The 21,870-nt window shown below is 37.6% G+C and overlaps 1 protein-coding gene across 1 annotated transcript; it reads left to right on the forward strand.

The window, feature by feature from the left end:
* The first annotated feature begins 15,390 nt into the window (after positions 1-15,390).
* trappc3 (trafficking protein particle complex subunit 3) lies at positions 15,391-21,003 on the forward strand. The gene is made up of 5 exons (XM_079484580.1): positions 15,391-15,609; positions 16,412-16,509; positions 17,605-17,704; positions 18,375-18,557; positions 19,135-21,003. The coding sequence occupies exons 1-5, from the start codon at positions 15,568-15,570 to the stop codon at positions 19,252-19,254; spliced, it is 543 nt and encodes a 180-aa protein (XP_079340706.1). The 5' UTR covers positions 15,391-15,567; the 3' UTR covers positions 19,255-21,003.
* Positions 21,004-21,870: the final 867 nt, after the last annotated feature.

Here is a 21,870-nt window from a genome sequence, read left to right on the forward strand (position 1 = left end):
ATACATTTGACTTAAAAACAGACTGATAACATTACAATTGCGTGTCTGCAGCATTAGGTCACTGCGCCGAATTTGAGAATAAAGATCAGTCCAATCTGTGAACAAATCAGTCAGGCTGTTTTAAACAAATCCATCTAGTCAATAAAAAAAAGAAAGATTTGTTCATGAATCAGACGTCATTACTTTTCTCATGAACTCAGTAAGGAATGTAACCTCTGGGCACTATTTACACTGTTTACAATGGAAAGTGTGTTCTATTGAATACATAATTCCATCTCTAGTTCCCAATGTCTAGCATAGCTCACTGTTTTAGATTGCATGTCACGGATTGGTATGAAAAGTACAAACTCTCAGAAACATCTATGAACTTAAATCTTCCTCCCCCGTTTCTTTTGCCTCTTCCCGACATGGGATAAAAATAACAGAGTCAATACTACTCACTTAAACTGTTTCCTTTTACACTTTTCCATCCCATTATTCATAAATGGTTCACAGAAAATGGAAGGTAAGTAGCTATAAAAATCATGAGGGTATAAAACGGGATTAAGTTGCCAACACAAGCAGAAATGAATAGTCTATACATGCTCTTCTTTGACGAGAGCCTGTCTCCACCTCCCTTTCCTTATCTACATACACGTCTCTATTAACACAACGAACGAAAGTTCATCCGTCTTGCTGAATTGTTCACCGCAGCAGTTAAATAAGAACAGTCTGTCGGTAATGATGTGATGCCTCACGGATCAGGGCGTTCCTAAGAGTGTGTGGGTGATGTTTTGCAACTGTGAAAGCCTTTATTGTCCCAGCGTCCATCAGAGAACATGATGAAAGTATGTATAGTGGTGGGAGGGGTTAGGAGAGGTCACGGCTATAGAATTTGTTCTGGTAAAAGCTATGCCTATGATCAATTGTGCAGTTGTGTAGGAAGAAACTTCAGGATGTGATATGGTTTGTTTGGGTTCAATAGTTCATCGTAATAGAACATACAACTGGTGAAAATTGTTTTGTTTTATCATTCCCGAATTCTCTTACACACTGCGAAACCATGTGTTAATGTTTTGCATTGAGAGTAACTGTGAAATTATCATCACACTGTGAGTGCAAATGCCTTGAAAACTCATTAATTTAATTTCCAACAGCGGAATAAACATTTGCTTAAGCCTGTTAAACAAAAAACTACATGTGACTTTATAACATTATTTACATCATTAAAACATTTTTTTTGGTTCTGTTGAACACAAAATGCGATATTTTGAAGAATTTAGTTCTGGGGCACATTTGACCACCACTTAAATTTTTCCTACTTTGGTGGGGGGGGGTCAGGACTGAATTTTCACTGGGTTTCATAAAGTAAGGCATAATGCACAGCCAGTCTGTTGCTATTGTAAAATAAATCAGAGTTTATTTTTGCAATAAAAATCCATCTGGCTGTACATCATCCCCTATATTAGACAGCTAATTTGCCCAATGAGTAAACCATTGGAAATATTGATTGGAAATAGTTTACTAGCTCATTTGTGTGTCTATTACCCTTCAAAATAAAACTGCAAATTGAAAATATGTGCCATGGAAACACAAATGTTTTCCCCAACTCCCATGTATCGCAGAAGTTTTTACGCTCAAGGAGGCATTTTTTCAGGCAATTTGATAAAGAACTATTTTTCAAAACTGTCATTGTATACAGTTTTTGTCGCATTACCAGGTCACATGGCGTATTAAGGTCACATGATCAAGGCACGATATGTCGGGCAGAACATTTGAAAAGATAGAATGTGTAGTATGGAGATGTTTTGAGAAGAGTGTGTAAGTATAAATATCACAAACCTAAAGAAGTTTGCACAAAAATGCAGAGAAAGAAAAGTATACTTTTCAGTAGCATAACATTGTTCAACGGAAATGCCATTGCACAATATTTAGAAAACATTGCATGTGTTTTGCGCAAATCTGTAATGGAAAACAGGCTATTTATTTAGACCATTTTCCTAAAGTTACAAACAAGTGTGACAGCTACTGTAGATCTGGCCTCCCCAAACCGCATTTATCAATATTAATTTAAAGTGTCTCCACGAAGAGTGTTTCTCTTTCTTGCGTCCATGACCCACATCAAGGTCCATTTTCGCTAATTGAAGTTGTATTATTCGATGGCAAAGTGAAAAAAAACAAGAAGAGACAAAAGTGGAGTTTTCATCATGCTCGCTCATTTTTGTCCACGTCAGTGATATGTTTCTGAGCTGCCCAAAGGCTCTTAATCAGACGAATTAGTACTTTTCCAGGGTGACACAAGCTGGCCTCTCTATCAGGACAGAAAGGGTTGAGTTTTTTTCTTGGACCTGTCAAAATGATTGGGGACAGCTTTGTTATTTCAGTGTTGAGTATTGCCTTCAGGGCAATATCAATCACCTGATAATGTCTTTTTCACTGGACTTGTCACTCTGTAAAGCAGCAGCAAAATGAACCAGCTCTTACTCCATTGAAAGCTGACGGGAAACAGTCCTTTTCATTTCAACAAAGAGATATCATTGGCTGTGCATGGCTCCTATTTTTGTATAAAACCAATTAAGCAATTTTTTTCAACTGGGATATAACTTAAAGGTACTGTGTGTAATACTATGTCTTCAGAGGTGTATAAAGACCTGAATGAAGCGTTATGTTTTTCTTACCTTAGAATGAGCAATTTCTATCTACATACAGCCCTCGTCCCCTTACATGGAATTAAAATGGCATGTTTAGCATCAGTAAAGACGGCAGATATTCATTTACAAAAAAAGGGAAATGTTAGAACTCTAACTGTAACGCCTTTCACCTCTGACCCCAATGAAGTTTCTACACAAACAAGTTTCTACCTCCATGGGGACCGAACAAACACACACACACACACACACAAGGGTTGTGATTTTCAGAGCCAGGAAAATGTCCCGTTGACAAGTCTAAGCAAGAAAAACCTCTCCAAATCCTTTGTCTGCTTTATGGAACAAATTGTGAAAATGACAGTTTTACGACAATGTATAAAAATCTTGACACACATAGAGGCAGAGAACTTTTATTCTTCACCAACAACTGCATTTTCTTAAGTGTGGTAAGGTCATGCAAACACCCCATGAGTTCCCGAAATTTAAAAGGGGTAAATGCATTGGAGGTTTATTTGGAGGTTTGGATCACAAAATGGCAAATAGACAGGTTTAATAGCACTAATAAAAACAGGATGTTACCAAAAAGGATCCAGATTTTCCAGACATTTATGGTAAACCTCTCACTCTCTCCATCGTCACTCAAACACATCGTGTTTCTGTTTTTCATTGAAACTACGTTCATCGGTTTAACTGAGGACACAGCCAAATATGAGACATATATCATAGATTATTGAATTCATTTTCAGGATGGTGTTATCCCGTTTTAGATTTTTTATAACCAGCAACTGCTCTGTAAAAATATGGTTGTTTGCTCCATGTAAAAATCCTAAAAACCTTCATTACTCCAAGCAAGCTGCTTGTAAAAAATGCCTCCGCAAAGCATTTTAACGTGCTTTCTGAGCAATTAAAGCAATAGGCTAAATGCAATTTAACGTTTGCATGTCATTATGTTTTGGCTGGGTGATCTCAATGTTAATGATTGTTGGAGTAAATTATGTGGTGTGCTGTTGTCAGATTACTCTGAATGTCAAATTGAATTGTCAGTGCTACTGTTGCTAATCAGTCTGCAAATTATATTATTAGATTACTTATGTAGGCATAACTGAAGGAGGTAGGCAGTTAAACAAAGCCTTCTAGCGTGTTAATCGAGTTTTTTACATTTCTCCTGCTGCGGCCCTGTAGTGGCCATGAACGTGTCATGCGTGTCACGTATTAGGTGTAATGAACCTAAATGTGGTTCACATGTTGTACGAATCATGTTCACACAGCTTGCTCGGTGGTGGTTGGGATATGCACAGCATTGGTTAAAGAGCTTATGAGAGCCAGCTGTCTCTCTCTCTCTCTTTGCTGTGTGTGAATCAGGAAGTTGTATCCCCCATAACTTTGTAGATTTCACCCTTCATAAACAATGTCCTGGAGTGTGTTCAAACGATCTACTTGATTTGATGTGTCTGTGAGTGATGGCGTATATTTGGAATCAGAGGTTGAGGCTTAAAAGTTTACAATGCATTAGTCATACATTAAAGTTTTTTTGTTTTTCAACTTTTCTTTACATGTTTATTTAGGGTTATTAAACCAAGCAGACCAACACAGCGTCTAAAAAATAAAACATCAATGTGTTGATGAGATGTTGGGCTCTTTGTTTATTTACTTTAGTTCTACCATAATTTAAAGATGTTGGTAGATTTTAGGTTTTAATTTAAGGCGCACATAAATGCATAAGGAAAAGATGTGTATAAACAGTAACTGGTCAATACTTTCTTTTTGAATTATTGATGACTTTATCATCTTGACTAGCTACTTGAAAGTGGTAAAAGTGTAAGGATTCAGGGTCAATTTATTTATTTTTGCTAGTCATGTATAACGTTTACAATAAGCTTGTGTTGAAAACTGCAGTCTATATGTTTTCATACATTCCCTTTGCTGGCATATTATTTCAAGGATCTTTGAACTTTGACCCTTCATCGGTAGCGTTCTTCCTAACTATGAGAGAAACGGCTGCTTGTAGTTTGTAACACCTGCCCTAGACAGGACCACAAAGGGCGGAAACACAGACCCAAATGTCCAACCCTTAGACGTGTTGAGATGTTGTTTGATGGGTCTTATAATGAGACTCCTATAAGGTCTCTTTAGAAGCTTAGACACTGGTTTATATAATAAAAATGTTGTCCTCCAAGTTCCCATCAATTACAAAGGACTCTGCATATGTAAAATGGCAAGCATAAAATGATCAACTTTGTTCTAATAATAAGGGCCATATGTTTTCTGTGATGCGGAAAAACGGGACTGTATCAAGGAATTTAGAACTTCTTAATCAGAAAATAGCGCTGGACAGCTAATAAAAAATTAATTTAAATAACACCAGTAGTGATTCAGATGCGGTTTAAATATGTAATATACCTGTTCTGTCTCTGAATGAATGATGACACTTCTGTTTACAGCATCTGACTTTATGAGGATGCAAAAACACTGCCAGAGCTACTCTGACAGTTTACTTCATGAGCATTTCACTCCAGAGCTACTCTAAGAGTTTACTTCATGAGCATTTCACTCCAGAGCCACTCTAAGAGTTTACATCATGAGCATTTCACTCCAGAGCTACTCTAAGAGTTTACTTCATGAGCATTTCACTCCAGAGCCACTCTAAGAGTTTACATCATGAGCATTTCACTCCAGAGCTACTTTAAGCGTTTCCTTCATGAGCATTTCACTCCAGAGCTACTCTAAGAGTTTACATCATGAGCATTTCACTCCAGAGCTACTCTTAGAGTTTACATCATGAGCATTTCACTCCAGAGCTACTCTAAGAGTTTACTTCATGAGCATTTCACTCCAGAGCCACTCTAAGAGTTTACTTCATGAGCATTTCACTCCAGAGCCACTCTAAGAGTTTACTTCATGAGCATTTCACTCCAGAGCTACTCCAAGAGTTTACATTATGAGCATTTCACTCCAGAGCTACTCCAAGAGTTTACATCATGAGCATTTCACTCCAGAGCTACTCCAAGAGTTTACATCATGAGCATTTCACTCCAGAGCTACTCCAAGAGTTTACATAATGAGCATTTCACTCCAGAGCTACTCCAAGAGTTTACATAATGAGCATTTCACTCCAGAGCTACTCTAAGAGTTTACTTCATGAGCATTTCACTCCAGAGCTACTCTAAGAGTTTACATCATGAGCATTTCACTCCAGAACTACTCTGAGTTTACATCATGAGCATTTCACTCCAGAGCTACTCTAAGAGTTTACTTCATGAGCATTTCACTCCAGAGCTACTCTAAGAGTTTACATCATGAGCATTTCACTCCAGAGCTACTCTAAGTGTTTACTTCATGAGCATTTCACTCCAGAGCTACTTTAAGAGTTTACTTCATGAGCATTTCACTCCAGAGCTACTCTAAGAGTTTACTTCATGAGCATTTCACTCCAGAGCCACTCTAAGAGTTTACTTCATGAGCATTTCACTCCAGAGCCACTCTAAGAGTTTACTTCATGAGCATTTCACTCCAGAGCCACTCTAAGAGTTTACTTCATGAGCATTTCACTCCAGAATTACTCTAAGAGTTTACTTCATGAGCATTTCACTCCAGAGCTACTCTAAGAGTTTACTTCATGAGCATTTCACTCCAGAGCTACTCCAAGAGTTTACTTCATGAGCATTTCACTCCAGAGCTACTCTAAGAGTTTACATCATGAGCATTTCACTCCAGAGCTACTCCAAGAGTTTACATCATGAGCATTTCACTCCAGAGCTACTCCAAGAGTTTACTTCATGAGCATTTCACTCCAGAGCTACTCTAAGAGTTTACATCATGAGCATTTCACTCCAGAGCTACTCCAAGAGTTTACATAATGAGCATTTCACTCCAGAGCTACTCCAAGAGTTTACTTCATGAGCATTTCACTCCAGAGCCACTCTAAGAGTTTACTTCATGAGCATTTCACTCCAGAGCTACTCCAAGAGTTTACTTCATGAGCATTTCACTCCAGAGCTACTCTAAGAGTTTACATCATGAGCATTTCACTCCAGAACTACTCTGAGTTTACATCATGAGCATTTCACTCCAGAGCTACTCTAAGAGTTTACTTCATGAGCATTTCACTCCAGAGCTACTCTAAGAGTTTACTTCATGAGCATTTCACTCCAGAGCTACTTTAAGAGTTTACTTCATGAGCATTTCACTCCAGAGCTACTCTAAGAGTTTACATAATGAGCATTTCACTCCAGAGCCACTCTAAGAGTTTACTTCATGAGCATTTCACTCCAGAGCTACTCTAAGAGTTTATATCATGAGCATTTCACTCCAGAGCTACTCTAAGAGTTTACTTCATGAGCATTTCACTCCAGAGCTACTCTAAGAGTTTACTTCATGAGCATTTCACTCCAGAGCTACTCTAAGAGTTTACTTCATGAGCATTTCACTCCAGAGCCACTCTAAGAGTTTACTTCATGAGCATTTCACTCTAGAGCCACTCTAAGAGTTTACATCATGAGCATTTTACTCCGGAGCCACTCTAAGTGTTTACTTCATGAGCATTTCACTCCAGAGCTACTCTAAGAGTTTACATCATGAGCATTTCACTCCGGAGCCACTCTAAGAGTTTACATCATGAGCATTTCACTCCAGAGCCACTCTAAGTGTTTACTTCATGAGCATTTCACTCCAGAGCTACTCTAAGAGTTTACTTCATGAGCATTTCACTCCAGAGCCACTCTAAGAGTTTACATCATGAGCATTTCACTCCAGAGCCACTCTAAGAGGTTCACATCGTGAGCATTTCACTCCAGAGCCACTCCAAGAGTTTACTTCATGAGCATTTCACTCCAGAGCTACTCTAAGAGTTTACATAATGAGCATTTCACTCCAGAGCCACTCTAAGAGTTTACTTCATGAGCATTTCACTCCAGAGCCACTCTAAGAGTTTACTTCATGAGCATTTCACTCCAGAGCTACTCTAAGTGTTTACTTCATGAGTATTTCACTCCAGAGCTACTCTAAGAGGTTTACATCGTGAGCATTTCACTCCAGAGCTACTCCAAGAGTTTACATCATGAGCATTTCACTCCAGAGCCACTCTAAGAGTTTACTTCATGAGCATTTCACTCCAGAGCCACTCTAAGAGTTTACTTCATGAGCATTTCACTCCAGAGCTACTCTAAGTGTTTACTTCATGAGTATTTCACTCCAGAGCTACTCTAAGAGGTTTACATCGTGAGCATTTCACTCCAGAGCTACTCCAAGAGTTTACATCATGAGCATTTCACTCCAGAGCCACTCTAAGAGTTTACATCATGAGCATTTCACTCCAGAGCCACTCTAAGAGTTTACATCGTGAGCATTTCATTCCAGAGCTACTCTAAGAGTTTACATCATGAGCATTTCACTCCAGAGCCACTCTAAGAGTTTACATCATGAGCATTTCACTCCAGAGCTACTCTAAGAGTTTACTTCATGAGCATTTCACTCCAGAGCTACTCTAAGAGTTTACATCATGAGCATTTCACTCCAGAGCTACTCTGACAGTTTACTTCATGAGCATTTCACTGCTTCCTTTGAGTAAAACTGCTGTCAAACATGCATTAAAAAGGTCTTCATGACAACCCGTCAAAATTAAAGTCCAGTTAACTTAAATGAACTGAAAAACCCACATGAATAAACCGTAGTATATTATATTATTTCCTATATTAAAGTAAAGTACTATTAAAGTTAATAATTAAAACGAATTGTGCAGGTAAAAAAAGAGAGATTCTGGTTTAGATTAACATAGTTGAGCATAGCGCCATATTTTTTATGGATTTTTCCATAAGATTCAAAAACATTGTAGTATTTAGGTGTCTTACTACAGTTAATGAGTAAATGCCATAGTATACGGAAGTATTTTTTATGTGGGCAATTATATTATATCGTAAAAAAACGGAAAACACAGGAAAATCCAGATAAATTTAAACATATAAAACGGAATTTGGGAAAAAAGTCATTGAGGCTCTTTCTATTTATGTTTTACTGCCATATTACCAAATATTTTGTATCTTTATATGAATGTATATTATTATTAAATATATATTAATTCATGTTTTATGTAAAGATTAAAAAGACTAGAATTGTCTCCAGTTTAATTTCCACAAAACGGTTAGTTTGTGAACACAAACCAAAATTTAAATGTACACATATTTACTTAATTACATCCACAGCCATCATTTATAAACATTGCTTTCCAAATGCAGGCATAGCAGGCGGAGGATCATTTTCTTTGACCAGATCATCTCTCTGCACTACTCTAGATGATTAAAGCTGTGCACAATAATTTTAATCTTTCACTTCCTACAACAGACGTTGTCCTTCCCCTCTCTTAATACAATGAGTCTCTGGCTAAAAGATTGTAATGAAAAACCAATGCATCAAGTAATAAAAAAAACTCCAATTGCTCAGATTATAGCTGTTCGCACACACGAAACTCTATAAATTGTAATCAACTGCATCGTCTAGATTATACTTTTTTTACTATACAGTCAATTACCAAAACAACACTTAGGCACTGACGTTTTGAGGGAAGGGAAAAACAGGTGTTCTGTAACAAAATGGAGGCAATAAAATAAGAATGATATACTCTTAAATAAAACACAAGTTCAAACACAGATGGCAGGAACAGTCCAAAAACTAAAATGTCAAAAAGCCATTTCCCTCAATATGGGACCCCAATTGTGTTCTTATTTTGGACATGAATTAGGTTTTCTATAATGGTACCAATTTAAAGATTAAATATTACAATGTCCTTAAAATGTCCTTAAAATCGCCAAACGAACCATTTGAGAGTCAGTCAAGAAGTAAGGTAATAATAACTGCGTATTATTAGAAAATTTAAGTGTTTTTACACAGTGTATGTACATAAACTTCTTGTCAGACACTCCATAAACAAGTAGGACCTTTACAATGACAAAATATTTACTCTTTAAAATATATCTCAGTTGACTTTCAAAGGTTGAAGGAGCCTTCCTCTGCTAACATACCATTGTTGGTTTTGTGGTTAAGAATACAGCTGTACTGGTCACGGCTGTGACATACACTACAACTCAGCCACTCTCTGCAAAATCTCTGCGAGACCTGCATGAATTCGGAGGAACGTGATGTTCCCAGTGAATTATCGTTTTAATGTACCTTTTGGAGCAAAGAGCCCATTCCTCAAGTAGGCTGTGAAACCTCACCAGACGATTTCATCTGGCACAGAGAGAGGGGGAGAAAATGAGTGAGAAATCATTTAGACAGATTGATGATGATGAAAGAAGAGCAGATCTCTCTAATTGTAATAAGTGGGTGTTATCACATCCCAAAGAAGCATGCCCTGCTGTTTTTATGGTTTGGACCAGGGATCAGGAAACAAAGAATATATTTGGGCTAAGCTGCTGTACAATGGATGTCAATAATACACAAAGTCAGTCAAGCGCTGTTCATTATCATCAGCTTGTACGGCATCATAAATCATACACCCTACAGCCAATTAATTGAGGTGTTTCTTGCCAGAGCATATTTTATGGTAGGGCATTAGGACGGATATTGCACGGAAATAGACCAAGCCTTGATTTTAATGCGCTCAAAATGAGTCTGTTTATTCCAACAGCAAGTTTATTGGATTGGTTGTTGATATCTGTAAAATATAAAAAAGAACACCCAATTTAATATCATGCTTGCTTCTGTGTAATAAGGGCACTGTAAGTAAAGAAAGAATGCAGGCTAAATGCATTTTACCTGAAAATTTTATAGATATAAACTACATATGATACAGTTTGGTGCCACATTCAGATTCACTTTTCATATAATACAATTGTAGTAAAGTCATCAAACTATGAATTATGAAAATAATGCAGTGATAAATCTCACATTTCCCTCATTATCTATTCTACTTTTAATGCTTTGTAAGTTTGGTCAAAAAGTGTTTCAGAATGAGGCTAATGACCCAACTAAAAAGTGACAAGACCAATTTACTTTCCTCTGCCTTCAACATATAAACTAAGTCCCTGTGGCATTCATTAGGGTCTGCGTGGTTTCATAAACATATTTAGAGGTCAGAGGTCTCCACGCACTCAACATTTTTTGTTTTTTCAATGCACACTACTCACTAGTCAGGATTCACAAGGCAAAAAGGCAGAAGTTGCTTAGATGTTTGTCTTGTAATAACAAGGACAAAAAGTATGCTCAGATTAGTACCAATAGGAGAATTCAATCTTAAATTCAATCCATCTTGTGAGCTGACAAATGCAACAATGTCTGAAACTCAAACATTATCTTGCTTATTACACGGCTACTTGTCACATGAGAAAAAAAAATTACTCATTATTTATTATTTATTTTACCGAATGCAGACATTCCACAAGGAAAAGCCATTTACTTTTGGTTTTAAGGCAAGAAACAACTTTCCAATGTCACTAACAGGCTATTTGGTTGAATCATTTGTATATAATGTCATATATTTTATTAAAATACATATTTATATGTATTTTTGTGTAATATTAAACTTTACCTGTCAAAATGATTTTCTGCAACTGGGTTACCGTGTGTTATTAGTTTTGAGCCGTTGTTATCTGGGAATAACAAACCTGCAAATGTCGCAATCCAATCAGAATCACCCATTCCAACGAGCCACGTAATAAACTGTATTATCGACTATTTGTCAATTTTAAACCTCTCAGTCCACTGAAAAACATATCTTCTGAGGATACAGTACATCATGACTTTGCATCCCTAACCAATGGCAATTTCTAATATTAAAAGTTTCATATCTTTCCCTTCATTTCGTCTTTATTCACTTTGCCCTTTAGACTCTGTTTTCAATATAAAAAAATCTATGTAATCTATAAAACAGACTGACTGTGAAAATGTTTACTTATTCAGGCAGTGACTGTTTAAGCTTATGTAAAATTTGTTTCATAAGAAGCCTGACTCGGGACTCCTACTCAAAACACTAGTTGCCATGGAGCTCCAGTTCTTCTGTCTCTATCTCATTTTTGGGTGCCTTGTACCCTTTCTCCTCTGGCACGTCCTAAGTTTCTCATGATGACATTGCTATCCGACTGGAGGCTGTGATTTTTAGATTTTCAGCACTGTCTCTGCTTTCTGAGATCAGCCAGTGTTATACAAACCTTGCAGTCCTCTTGTAAACAGATGGTTTGCAAACAGATTTTAAGAAAGATAATGTTTTTGATTTTTTAACATTAAAGAAGCTGGTCTGTAAAGCTGTGAGTTTTAGATTTGACACTAACATGGGTCTTCAGATTTCAGATCTCTGTAAACAGACAACCTTGTCATTTGAGTCTTTGCAGATGCACAGGTGTTAAAATACTTTATCAAACATCCACAAACACTGTATAGAGCACACTTGAGCATCCTGATCAATCAGACACATCAACACTGGCTGAACCAAAGCCAGTTTTTTAGGATGGAACTGTTTGTCTGATCAATAAAGAAAATCTAAAAACAAGATCCACTTTGAGCATAAATTACATTGAATAAAAAAACCTTACAAGCCATTGACTATATTGCTCTGGAATACTGTTTTGAATTTAGGAGGTTGGGAAGCATTACAAGATGTAGCCATAAATTCAAACAAAATTCAAGACCTTGTACGATTGCATACTATAGATTCAATCTGACAGGGCACTACTCTCCTGCATAGACTGAGAACCTGTTCAGTTTTCTGCTGATGTTTGCGTGAGATTGGATTTGTTATATTGCTGGAAAATACTAAACGATAACACATGAGAATATGATTCTGCCTGCAGCTAATGGATGAGGACAGAACAACTAACAATGTTGAGTCTTCTGTATGCTTCCCTGCGCATGCTGTCCAGTATACTGAGGTCTTGGAACAGATTTTGTTTTTCTTTCGGGCTTCTTTAAAGGTCAATCTTGCATCTCAGAAATACAATCAAATATTCTGTACATAACTATGTCTTATGCCTTGTGTTTTTATTACATTAGAATGAGCTTTTTCTATCTACATACATCATGTTGTTATAAAACTCTGGCAAGAGTCAATCTAATATGCTTCCCCCATCCTGCCACTGCCTTACTTTACATCTGCCAATTTTAAAAATATATATTAGTTCTACGAAGTAATCATAAAAATACAGTTATTTGATTTGTCTTACAGTAGTCTTCCAAGTAGACTTAAAAATCCAATTGTTTAATTTGTCGTCCAAGTCGTCTAAAGACTACATTTGCTGGTATTGGTTTAAACCAACAGATGTTCTGGATCTTTCCACTGGGAAGAGTTTTACTCCATCTGTTTATACTGGGCTCAACCCGCATTTAATACAATTTTGATTTGGCCTCTTTACATTTCGTCGCCTTAGAATTAGGGATGCTCCGATCAACCATTTTTGCTTCTGATACGATTCCGATACATGAGATTCAATATTGTCCATTACAGAGTACGGATCCAATAATAAGGTAAGATTACTGAATTACAAACTGTATTCAACTGTATGCACTGTGCTAGGCATCAGGCTCAACTTAAACAATAATTTCCTAACCCTGTAAAACAAAATAACAAACAAATGATTCACAGGTTAAGTGAATTATTTATGAAACCAGTATAAGGGCAACAATTGAAAAAGTTCACTAGCTTAAACTTGACAATCAAAATTAAAGTGCAAATAGGAATTAAACATCGAAAAGAAAAGCAGCTAAATAAAACAGGTTCACAAGCTTGGTAAACGTGTCCAAATAAATTAGGGATGAGCACTACGACTAATTCGACAGTAGTTTAACAAAAGTTTTGTAACCGTGTAGTCGACTAGTCTAAAACTAAGAATGCTCTATAGGATGAAATCTCAATTAAAATGTTTGTATAATTTGAAGTTTTATCCCCACCACTAGGAACATTTCCTTGTAACATATTGCAAACAGCGGAGGAACTTGTAGGCATAGCAGTTTTAAAATCCCTATCGCGGATGTTGTTGCTTTCTCCTTGCTGTTTGCTGCTCTATGCTCCATATGTAAGCTTGTTCACCTGAGTACAGAGCATGTTGCTAGCATATAATGTCACACACTGAGCACAGCGCAAAGTCATTTAAGAGCCAGCCTGCTCCAAAAACGTTTACATCGCCTAGCAGAAATTTTATGTCAGATCGGCCCAAATTGTCGTCGATACCGATCTAGAATTTTATTCAGTATAGAAATTGATACCAAAAACAAATATCGGATCGGATCATCCCTACAACATACAGTACATCTCACTTTATTTTATAACTTTAATTATCCTTCTTTTCGTTTTTGTTTACATACTTTGGCAATATGAATGTACATTATGTCATGCCAATAAAGCACACTTAAATTTAAATTGAGAGAAAAATCTGAATATTTATTTACTCTGATGTCATGTCTGCAACTGTGGCAACATAGAGGAGTCTTCATAATGCGAACATCACACATGCCAATAAAATGTTGCCAGGTGTGCTTGTATTTACCTTCAGTGTTTTATTCTAAATCTACCGAACAGTTTATCCATAATTTCCATCCTGAACAGCATGAGAAAGAAAACAGGAAAGAAAATAAGACTGCTGCTGTTGAACAGCCAGAAAGAGATTTTCTTTCCCCAAGCCAATTCAACGGAGTCAGCACAGCGTGACATTAAATGGTGTTGTCCAAATCTCAATTTCAGTGGCTCTCCGAATAATCTTTCGAAGGAAACATCCCACATCTCCTCCCCGAGGACATGAATACAACTAAGGAAATTTACGATAGCTCTAATGCTCTCCAAGATAATATTTTGAAATGAAATGTGCTGGAAACACATAACAGCCGGTGCCTGTAATATTATTCTGATTATGGAATTAATGAAATCCAAAGCAAATATTATTTTCTGATCAATTTGAGGCCAGAACATCCTTGCACTTCTGAGAATGATTGGGTATATAAGCCTTTCTTGACAGTCCAGTGATAACATGTGCCATGAGGAAAAAATCACAAAGAAAATCTCTTTAATAACTCAATTGTTTTCCCAGAGAGAAATAAGATCAAATTGAGAGCAAACAGGAACTCAAATGTCTGCATCGCAGTTGTTTCTCCTGGGAGTAAGATCAAAAGACATCTCAGAAATGTCACAAACTGAGCTCAGATTTGCTCAAATAGTCCAGATAATTTCAATGTAACATTAAAATGTATCACAAACGTATACAAAACCAGGTTATATTACAACATACGTTCTACCTTCATTTTATAGCTCCGGGCCTGTCAACAAATTGTATCAGTTGTAAACATTTCCACTTCTCCAAAGCAATATAAAAGAAAAATTAAACAAGCTAATGCTTAAATAAAACACAAATGAGCATTAAATGAAACGTCCTGGGCGATTTAACATCCGAGCAATAAAATGTTTATCTAGGCTAAATTAATCTGTCCCATTGCTTAAAAGTTTTAAGATGACAAATTGAGTGGTTTAAACGGATATAAGTAAAGTATAAGTACAACATGTATACACGCATTTGAATCCACGTCAACACATTATTTTGGGAATATTAATCTATAGACGACTGCGTGCATTTCCATAGACTGTAACACAGCAAGCTTCCTCTTAGCTTTTAAACGTCGCCGCACAGCCATCTAGTGGAAATTAAAATGTCCCGATTTTGCATTTAATTCAGCGAGTTGAATAAAGTGTGTTGTATAGTAAACACGAAACATACCACACTTAATCCTCGTCAAAGTCTCTATTAATCGACTGCGTGAACTTCATTAAACGCTCGCTAAACACATCTAAACTGTACTGAACTACATTTCCCACGATTTAACCTCAAGCGCGACTTCCGCCAACGACTGCTATCCCGGAAGTAAATTCAATACTTTGACAGGGAAAACATCACGGGATTCTGATTCCACGAAGCAAATAAATAAAATATTATCTGTAACCTATCTCTACACGCGTGTAATTTAAGACAACATGTCCAGGCAGTCGAACAGAACGACAGACAGCAAGAAGATGGTGAGTGTGTGCGTCGTCGTGTTTCAGTAGATCTGAATGAATGCTACCAAGCTAGCTAACAAGCTGTTATATCGTTGTAAAGACTGCGTTTAGTTTTCCAATCGAGCAAGCTTTCTTTTGTGAAGTATAGTGTATTTGTTGGATAGATGTGTGGTTGCATTTTTTATCTGAGCCATAATTCAAAGAAAATATAAGTTTTTGTTGCTTGTCAGCAAATCGACTATTGAATTAAACTTGATCTTCGTGAGAGCAGCTTGAAAATGTTTCTTAAATAATATGTTTGTTAGTTGGTAGAATACGTGTTTCATATCTTGCTTGCATGCAACGCCACTAGTCGTCATGTTGCATATTTTTTATTGTTTAATCAACATTGTATCAACTTAAACCATTCATCAATAAGATTAAAAAAGAGACAGACACAAAACAGAAACAACAAGGATTTAGGTCGTGCATATGTTTTCGGAAATTACATGTCGGTACATGTGATTCAACTCCATGTTGTGCCGCCAGAGGACGCTGAAGTCATTCAGACCTAAACATGGCCTATATTTATAATGTACAGGACTTTATATGATGCATTGGATTTGAAAAGAAAGTGTTTTGCGTCATCCATGAAAAACATAATACAATATAGTATAAATATTTTAAGAGGAAGCACAACAGTTTAAAATAAATCATAAAACATGAATTGATTTTTATTGTTGTCCACATTTTTTGTTACTATTCAGTGTCGGTCTTTATAGGGTATATTGGCTGATATGAATGTGCTGTGTCACTTTGTGCTGGTCTATCTGTTGAACAGAATTCTGAATTATTTACACTGACCTATGGAGCCCTGGTCACCCAGTTGTGTAAGGACTATGAAAATGACGAGGAGGTGAACAAACAACTGGATAAAATGTGAGTGTCTTTCTCTCTCACCTGCTCATATTATGTTAAAAGATGACAGATTACAATCTCACTTATTGTTCATTATTAATGACACGTATAATAATTTGGTTATTCACTTTGTTTCTCAATAGTCTAGTCACGTGACACATAAATTGGTACACATGTTTTTACAAATGTATTTTGTACTATAAGGCCCTTTCAATGTTTTCAATTTCTGTGAGGTCAAAAATAATCCACGCATATCAAAACATTAGAAGATGAAAGGCAAAATAACATTACAATAGAGCTGCTTTAAAATAAAAGTAGAAGTTTTTTCAACGTTTGTCAGAAGAGCACATTGGTGATTTTGTCCAGCTGGATTTCCATTAACCAGCAGCTTTAAAATCTCTGTTCTGGCTGAAGGCTGTTAGTATAGTAGGTGTGGTGGTCGCCCTGCGTCATCCTGTGAGCTGAATTTGGGTGGTATTGAGAATGTAAAATGTGCCATTCTGGGTCTTTCGACAATGTGGCTCTTCCCACCCTTTTTGCTAAATGAACAGTGCAGCTGTGGGCTACACCCTTCGTTTTTCACGTACATGATTCTTTTCACGCACAGTTCTCAGGTTTTCTCTCACTGTTAGAGTGGATCCAGATGAAGAATGAGGGTGTTGAGTTTTCCATTGCAGTAATGGCCAGTTTCTTCTAATGCTGTATTCGAGCGTGTTCAAAGCAATGGAGGAAAGGTAGTGATGATGCTGGAAAACCGTGAGGTGCAAGTCATGTGTGGTTTAGTGAGACAATGGGCAGCGTGTAGGCTTTGGATCATTGGTCTTTATATTTATACCATGACTTGAGCTAATCCAGTAGTCCCACTGATACTGGGTTTGGCAACAATGCTAAAGTCCAACATTTTTTCTCCCATTGTTTTTATGTCTAATAATATGATATCAACTAAAGCAAGTCCATTTCATATCTCTTATTTTTTTCCACGAATATAAATGTTTAAATAAGACCTTTAGAGTCTAGATAATAGTTCCAGTTGACATGTTTGGGGTGAATAAAAGAACATGTTGAGAACGTGGTTAGTACATGACACTTTCTTTTGTGTTCTTCCATCTTTTAAAGGGGATACAATATCGGAGTGCGTCTGATTGAGGACTTCTTGGCTCGGTCAAGCGTGGGGAGATGTCACGATTTCCGAGAAACGGCAGATGTCATCGCAAAGGTAACGTGAGCTTTTTGAGCCTATCAGAGAGTGCGCAGAGCTCCCCTTAGAAAATAAAGAGATTGGGGAAGTGGACAAGCATGTTAATGCACAAGCAGCTGGAATTTGAACTTCAACCTGCAGAAGCCCACATGCTTTCTGAGCTTTCATCACATCTTTGTACCGTTTAAATTTTTCAGCGCCTCACAGCTTGAGAAACATGCGCGCTATGCTATCGCAAAGCCAACTGGCCTTGTTTGTGCCGCACTCAAGCGAACCGACACACTTATGTTGCTCTGTGCTTGTTTTCTTTGGTCTAATAGAGACATAGACTGTTCTTTTTATCGAAACATTGCAACTCATGCCGAGCGTAGGGTTCATAATGAGGGAATTGAAAGGGCTTTCTGTCACCTGTCCTTGTTCTCTGTCCTTGGTAAATTTTTTCACTCCCTTTCTCTGTCTTTTATTTTGTTCTGTTTTCTCGCAAGCTCCACTTGTGCCATATCAGACTGATTGAAATTAGTCTTTTTGAACCCCTATGATTCACTTTTGTGGAACATAAAGACAAAATTCTAAAGACGGTAGTGATTCATCTTCTTTGTAAAATTACAATGAATTGGGACTTTAAGCTTTAAGAAGGTCACAAAGCACCACAGAAGTGTTTTGCTATATTTAATTTTTATATTAACAGGTAGCCTTTAAGATGTACTTGGGTATCACCCCTAGCGTGACCAACTGGAGTCCTGCTGGAGATGAGTTTTCTCTTATCCTTGAAAGCAACCCCCTGGTGGATTTTGTGGAGCTTCCTGATAACCACAGCAACCTGGTGTACTCCAGTCTTCTCTGCGGAGTGCTGAGAGGAGCTCTTGAAATGGTGAGGAGTGAGTTTGTTTGAGGTTGATGTGGTATACTTAATTTTTTTTACTGCCAAATGCACAGCCCTGCACAGTATAAGTTTTCTCATACGGGTATACACAGGTTTTGACGCATTTGCATTGCGAAATATTGCAATACCTTTGGCCTGCAGTGGTCCGTAAGGAGGATTTATGCAGTTTTGTGTGTGGCGAATGAAACAGCAGAGCAACAAGGATGAAGGACTATGTATCTATACTCTTTGTTTATAGTATTATGTGGGACTAAAATGTGAATAAGGCAAAGGGCTCATAAAAAAAGCTTGGAGGTTCTGATAAGCAAACGGAAATGCGCACAGGATTTAGGCCCCCATGACACGGTCGCCACCTGGAGTTTAAACAAATTATTGCAAGAATTGAAAATGCGCATATGCGACCTGCGCGTACTGTGTATGTGAGGTAAAAAAACGTTGCCTGTGCACAGACAGTTGGCCATACTAGTAATTATGAGGAAATTAACATCACATGCACTGTATACTGTCCCTACCATACTTCAACACCTTCAAGTGCCGTTCAACCTTGGTATTTTTGTTTTTGCAGGTTCAAATGGCTGTGGATGTTCGATTTGCTCAGGATACGTTGAGAGGTGACAACGTGACAGAAATTCGCATGAAGTTCATCAAAAGGATTGAGGAGAACGTGCCGGCTGGGGATGAATGAAGTGGTTTGCCTGAGAGACACGAGCATCTTTGACCCGAGAGACTTACAGATTTATAAATTAGAGTGGAAACCATCAACCTTCAATGCATTGAATCGTATTTAAACCCACCTTTCTTACAATACAGTTAACAGACTGTAATGAAAAACTCCACCATCGTGAAGGTTCTCCTTGTTGCTGCTGTTAGGTTTCCACTCGGATGTTTCACCCTGTCACCAAGAATATTATGGTCCTTCCACCACCTAGTTCATGTTTTACCTTTCACTATGTCTCAAGTGTGTTTCTCTTTTGTATGACTTTTGGTTTTCAGTGTATTTTTTGTACTTGTTTTTATCTTTTTTTTTGGTCAGAAATCCAACGGGACATATGTTTCTACAAGGTTTAATTTATTTAGCTGTGTATCATAATCAGATCGAATAAATCATTAACTTCGACCAACCGTGACCGTGCCCCTCGTTTTTCACTCGTCCACTCAATAGGCCTTTGACGTGGAATAATGTTTTCATACAGTTGCTGTAAAGCAGTCATTAGGGCAGACCGTATCGCAGTTGTGTTTTCATGCCTTTTACCCTTGTGTTGAAAACAAGCTTCAGATTGCTAATCTAAAACCAACATTTAAAGAAAGGGCCTCATGTTAAACAAGAACAGAGACGCAGTCTTACACGTCGGACACATGTTTTGTGGAAAGCCTGGCGTGTTAAGGGGTCTAGCTATGTAGATAATGGAACCTGTGTGTGTTGAGCCTGTGGCAGGTCCCTCCACACGTATGTAATGAAGTGTCACGGCGGGCCCCATCACCCTCCGCGGCCTGTCGCGTACCGGCCCTCACATCGTGGAACTGTTATTCCTACAGCAATATGCGGTTGGGGTTAAACAACATTAACAAGGACCTAATTCGTCTCAGATGTTTAACCAAGCAACATGGATGCAATCAGGGCCTGAGGGTTCACCGGTGCGTGTGCAGGACTTGAGTGTTTTAATGGTGCAGCTGAAGGGTTCACGTCGTGCAGACCGGTGGATGCCAGAGCGTGGGACGAGAAGGTCGTTCTCTATATTTCCCGCCACCACTCGTGACAACTGTTAATAGCCTCGCGTCATTGAGAAGTCATGATCTGGATCTCTTTTTCCAAGCATTCCACACTTCAATCACAAATGGAAACAAGTAACTTGTTTTTCCCAGTTATGAGAACTTATTTTTTCACATAGTTTCCTTTTGCTACAGCCTTGGCTTTTTTCTATAAAACATTAATTGTTTGATTTATTTTTATTATATTAAGCCACTAGAGGTAGCTGTGCGCATTGTGGTCTGTATTTCAACGTCTTTCTCATGAATTCTTCAGTGTTTTTCTTTAATTTGGTATTTGATTGCTCACGGGGTGTGCCGACTGCTTGTTTTCTGACTCTCAGGGGCTGGGAAATTATTTCGTGAATACGTTCTTTACCCACTTGATCTCGATTCAGGGACATTTTCAAGAAAAACACTGGAAAATAAATGCAGACAGAATTCCCTCGCACCCTAAAGCCAGCGTTTTCTTATGCATACAAGTCTATGTATTGTATTCGGTAGTGTGTATATTGGAAATAGAGAGGAAATGTTTTTTGCGGACGCTAAATTTGGAAGATTTAGACTCTTGTATCGTGGGGATATACAGATGGGATTGTATACTGCATGAAAACCTGTATCACTCCACCATGTGCACTCAGGAATTTCAGACTCCCTGTTGATTATTTCATAAAAATATAGCACGACATATTTCCTTTAGTATCTTGTTGTTGTTTGTCTGTATTCCTCTTCCAGTGTGTAACCAAAATCAGTATGGACTCCAGACTCCCTTTCTGTATTTATTCTTCCTCATTTGTATGAGCCATGTACGTCTGTGTGGTCACCGTGCCAGGCCAATACCGAAATTGCTCATGGAGACTAAGAGCCTGAACGAATTCCAATGGGTCAGTGTGCTTTTTTGCACCATAAGGGATTGATTTTAAAAGTGATTTTGGTTTCTTCTCCTGCATGTCTAATGACTGGTCAATGGCAACAAATTGGACATTTGATCTTAAGTAAGGATGGGGAGTCGACTCCAAAAGAGTAGATTCCTCGACTCCAATGTGCCTAAAGTCGAAATCGAATCCAAGACAGGAATCGACTATGTAATTTTGTATTTTGTCATTGACTCAAATTGGTTAAACTGTCTTTGTGATTCACAACGAATAACATTTAATATTTAAGGTCAAAGTTATACCTCCACTCTCCGACTGTACAAGTTTGAATCTGATAATCAGAGCATGAGCAACGCCTACTGGTTCTCTCACAAAAGGGCACACAATATTTCCTTAAAGCATTCTTCACCTTAAATCCGATCACATTTAAATCTCAAATTCTTATTAAAAACTCTCCTTTATTTCGTCTGAACACAAGGTAGGCTCAACGTATTTCTCCTTTTTAAAAAAACTGTTGAATTTGTTTCTTAACATCGTGCACATTTTTTGTGACTTTTTTTGGAAAACAAAAAGGTTTTACTTACAAAGTCAAATGGAAAATCGTGTTGTTAACTCAAAACTGTTCAGAATGCAGATAGAACCTAATCATTTTTGTTAAATATTTTGCAGTTTTGTTATAT

This window comes from Barbatula barbatula (genome assembly GCF_947034865.1).
Source record: "Barbatula barbatula genome assembly, chromosome: 21".
In the NCBI taxonomy this organism is placed as follows: Eukaryota; Metazoa; Chordata; class Actinopteri; order Cypriniformes; family Nemacheilidae; genus Barbatula; species Barbatula barbatula.

Excerpts from the sequence above, each read along its gene's own strand:
- trappc3 (XM_079484580.1), top strand. The coding sequence starts at position 15,568 with ATGTCCAGGCAGTCGAACAGAACGACAGACAGCAAGAAGATG. Across the intron at positions 16,510-17,604 it reads AACAAACAACTGGATAAAAT|GGGATACAATATCGGAGTGC; the intron begins GTGAGTGTCTTT and ends CATCTTTTAAAG. Across the intron at positions 18,558-19,134 it reads TGAGAGGAGCTCTTGAAATG|GTTCAAATGGCTGTGGATGT; the intron begins GTGAGGAGTGAG and ends TTGTTTTTGCAG.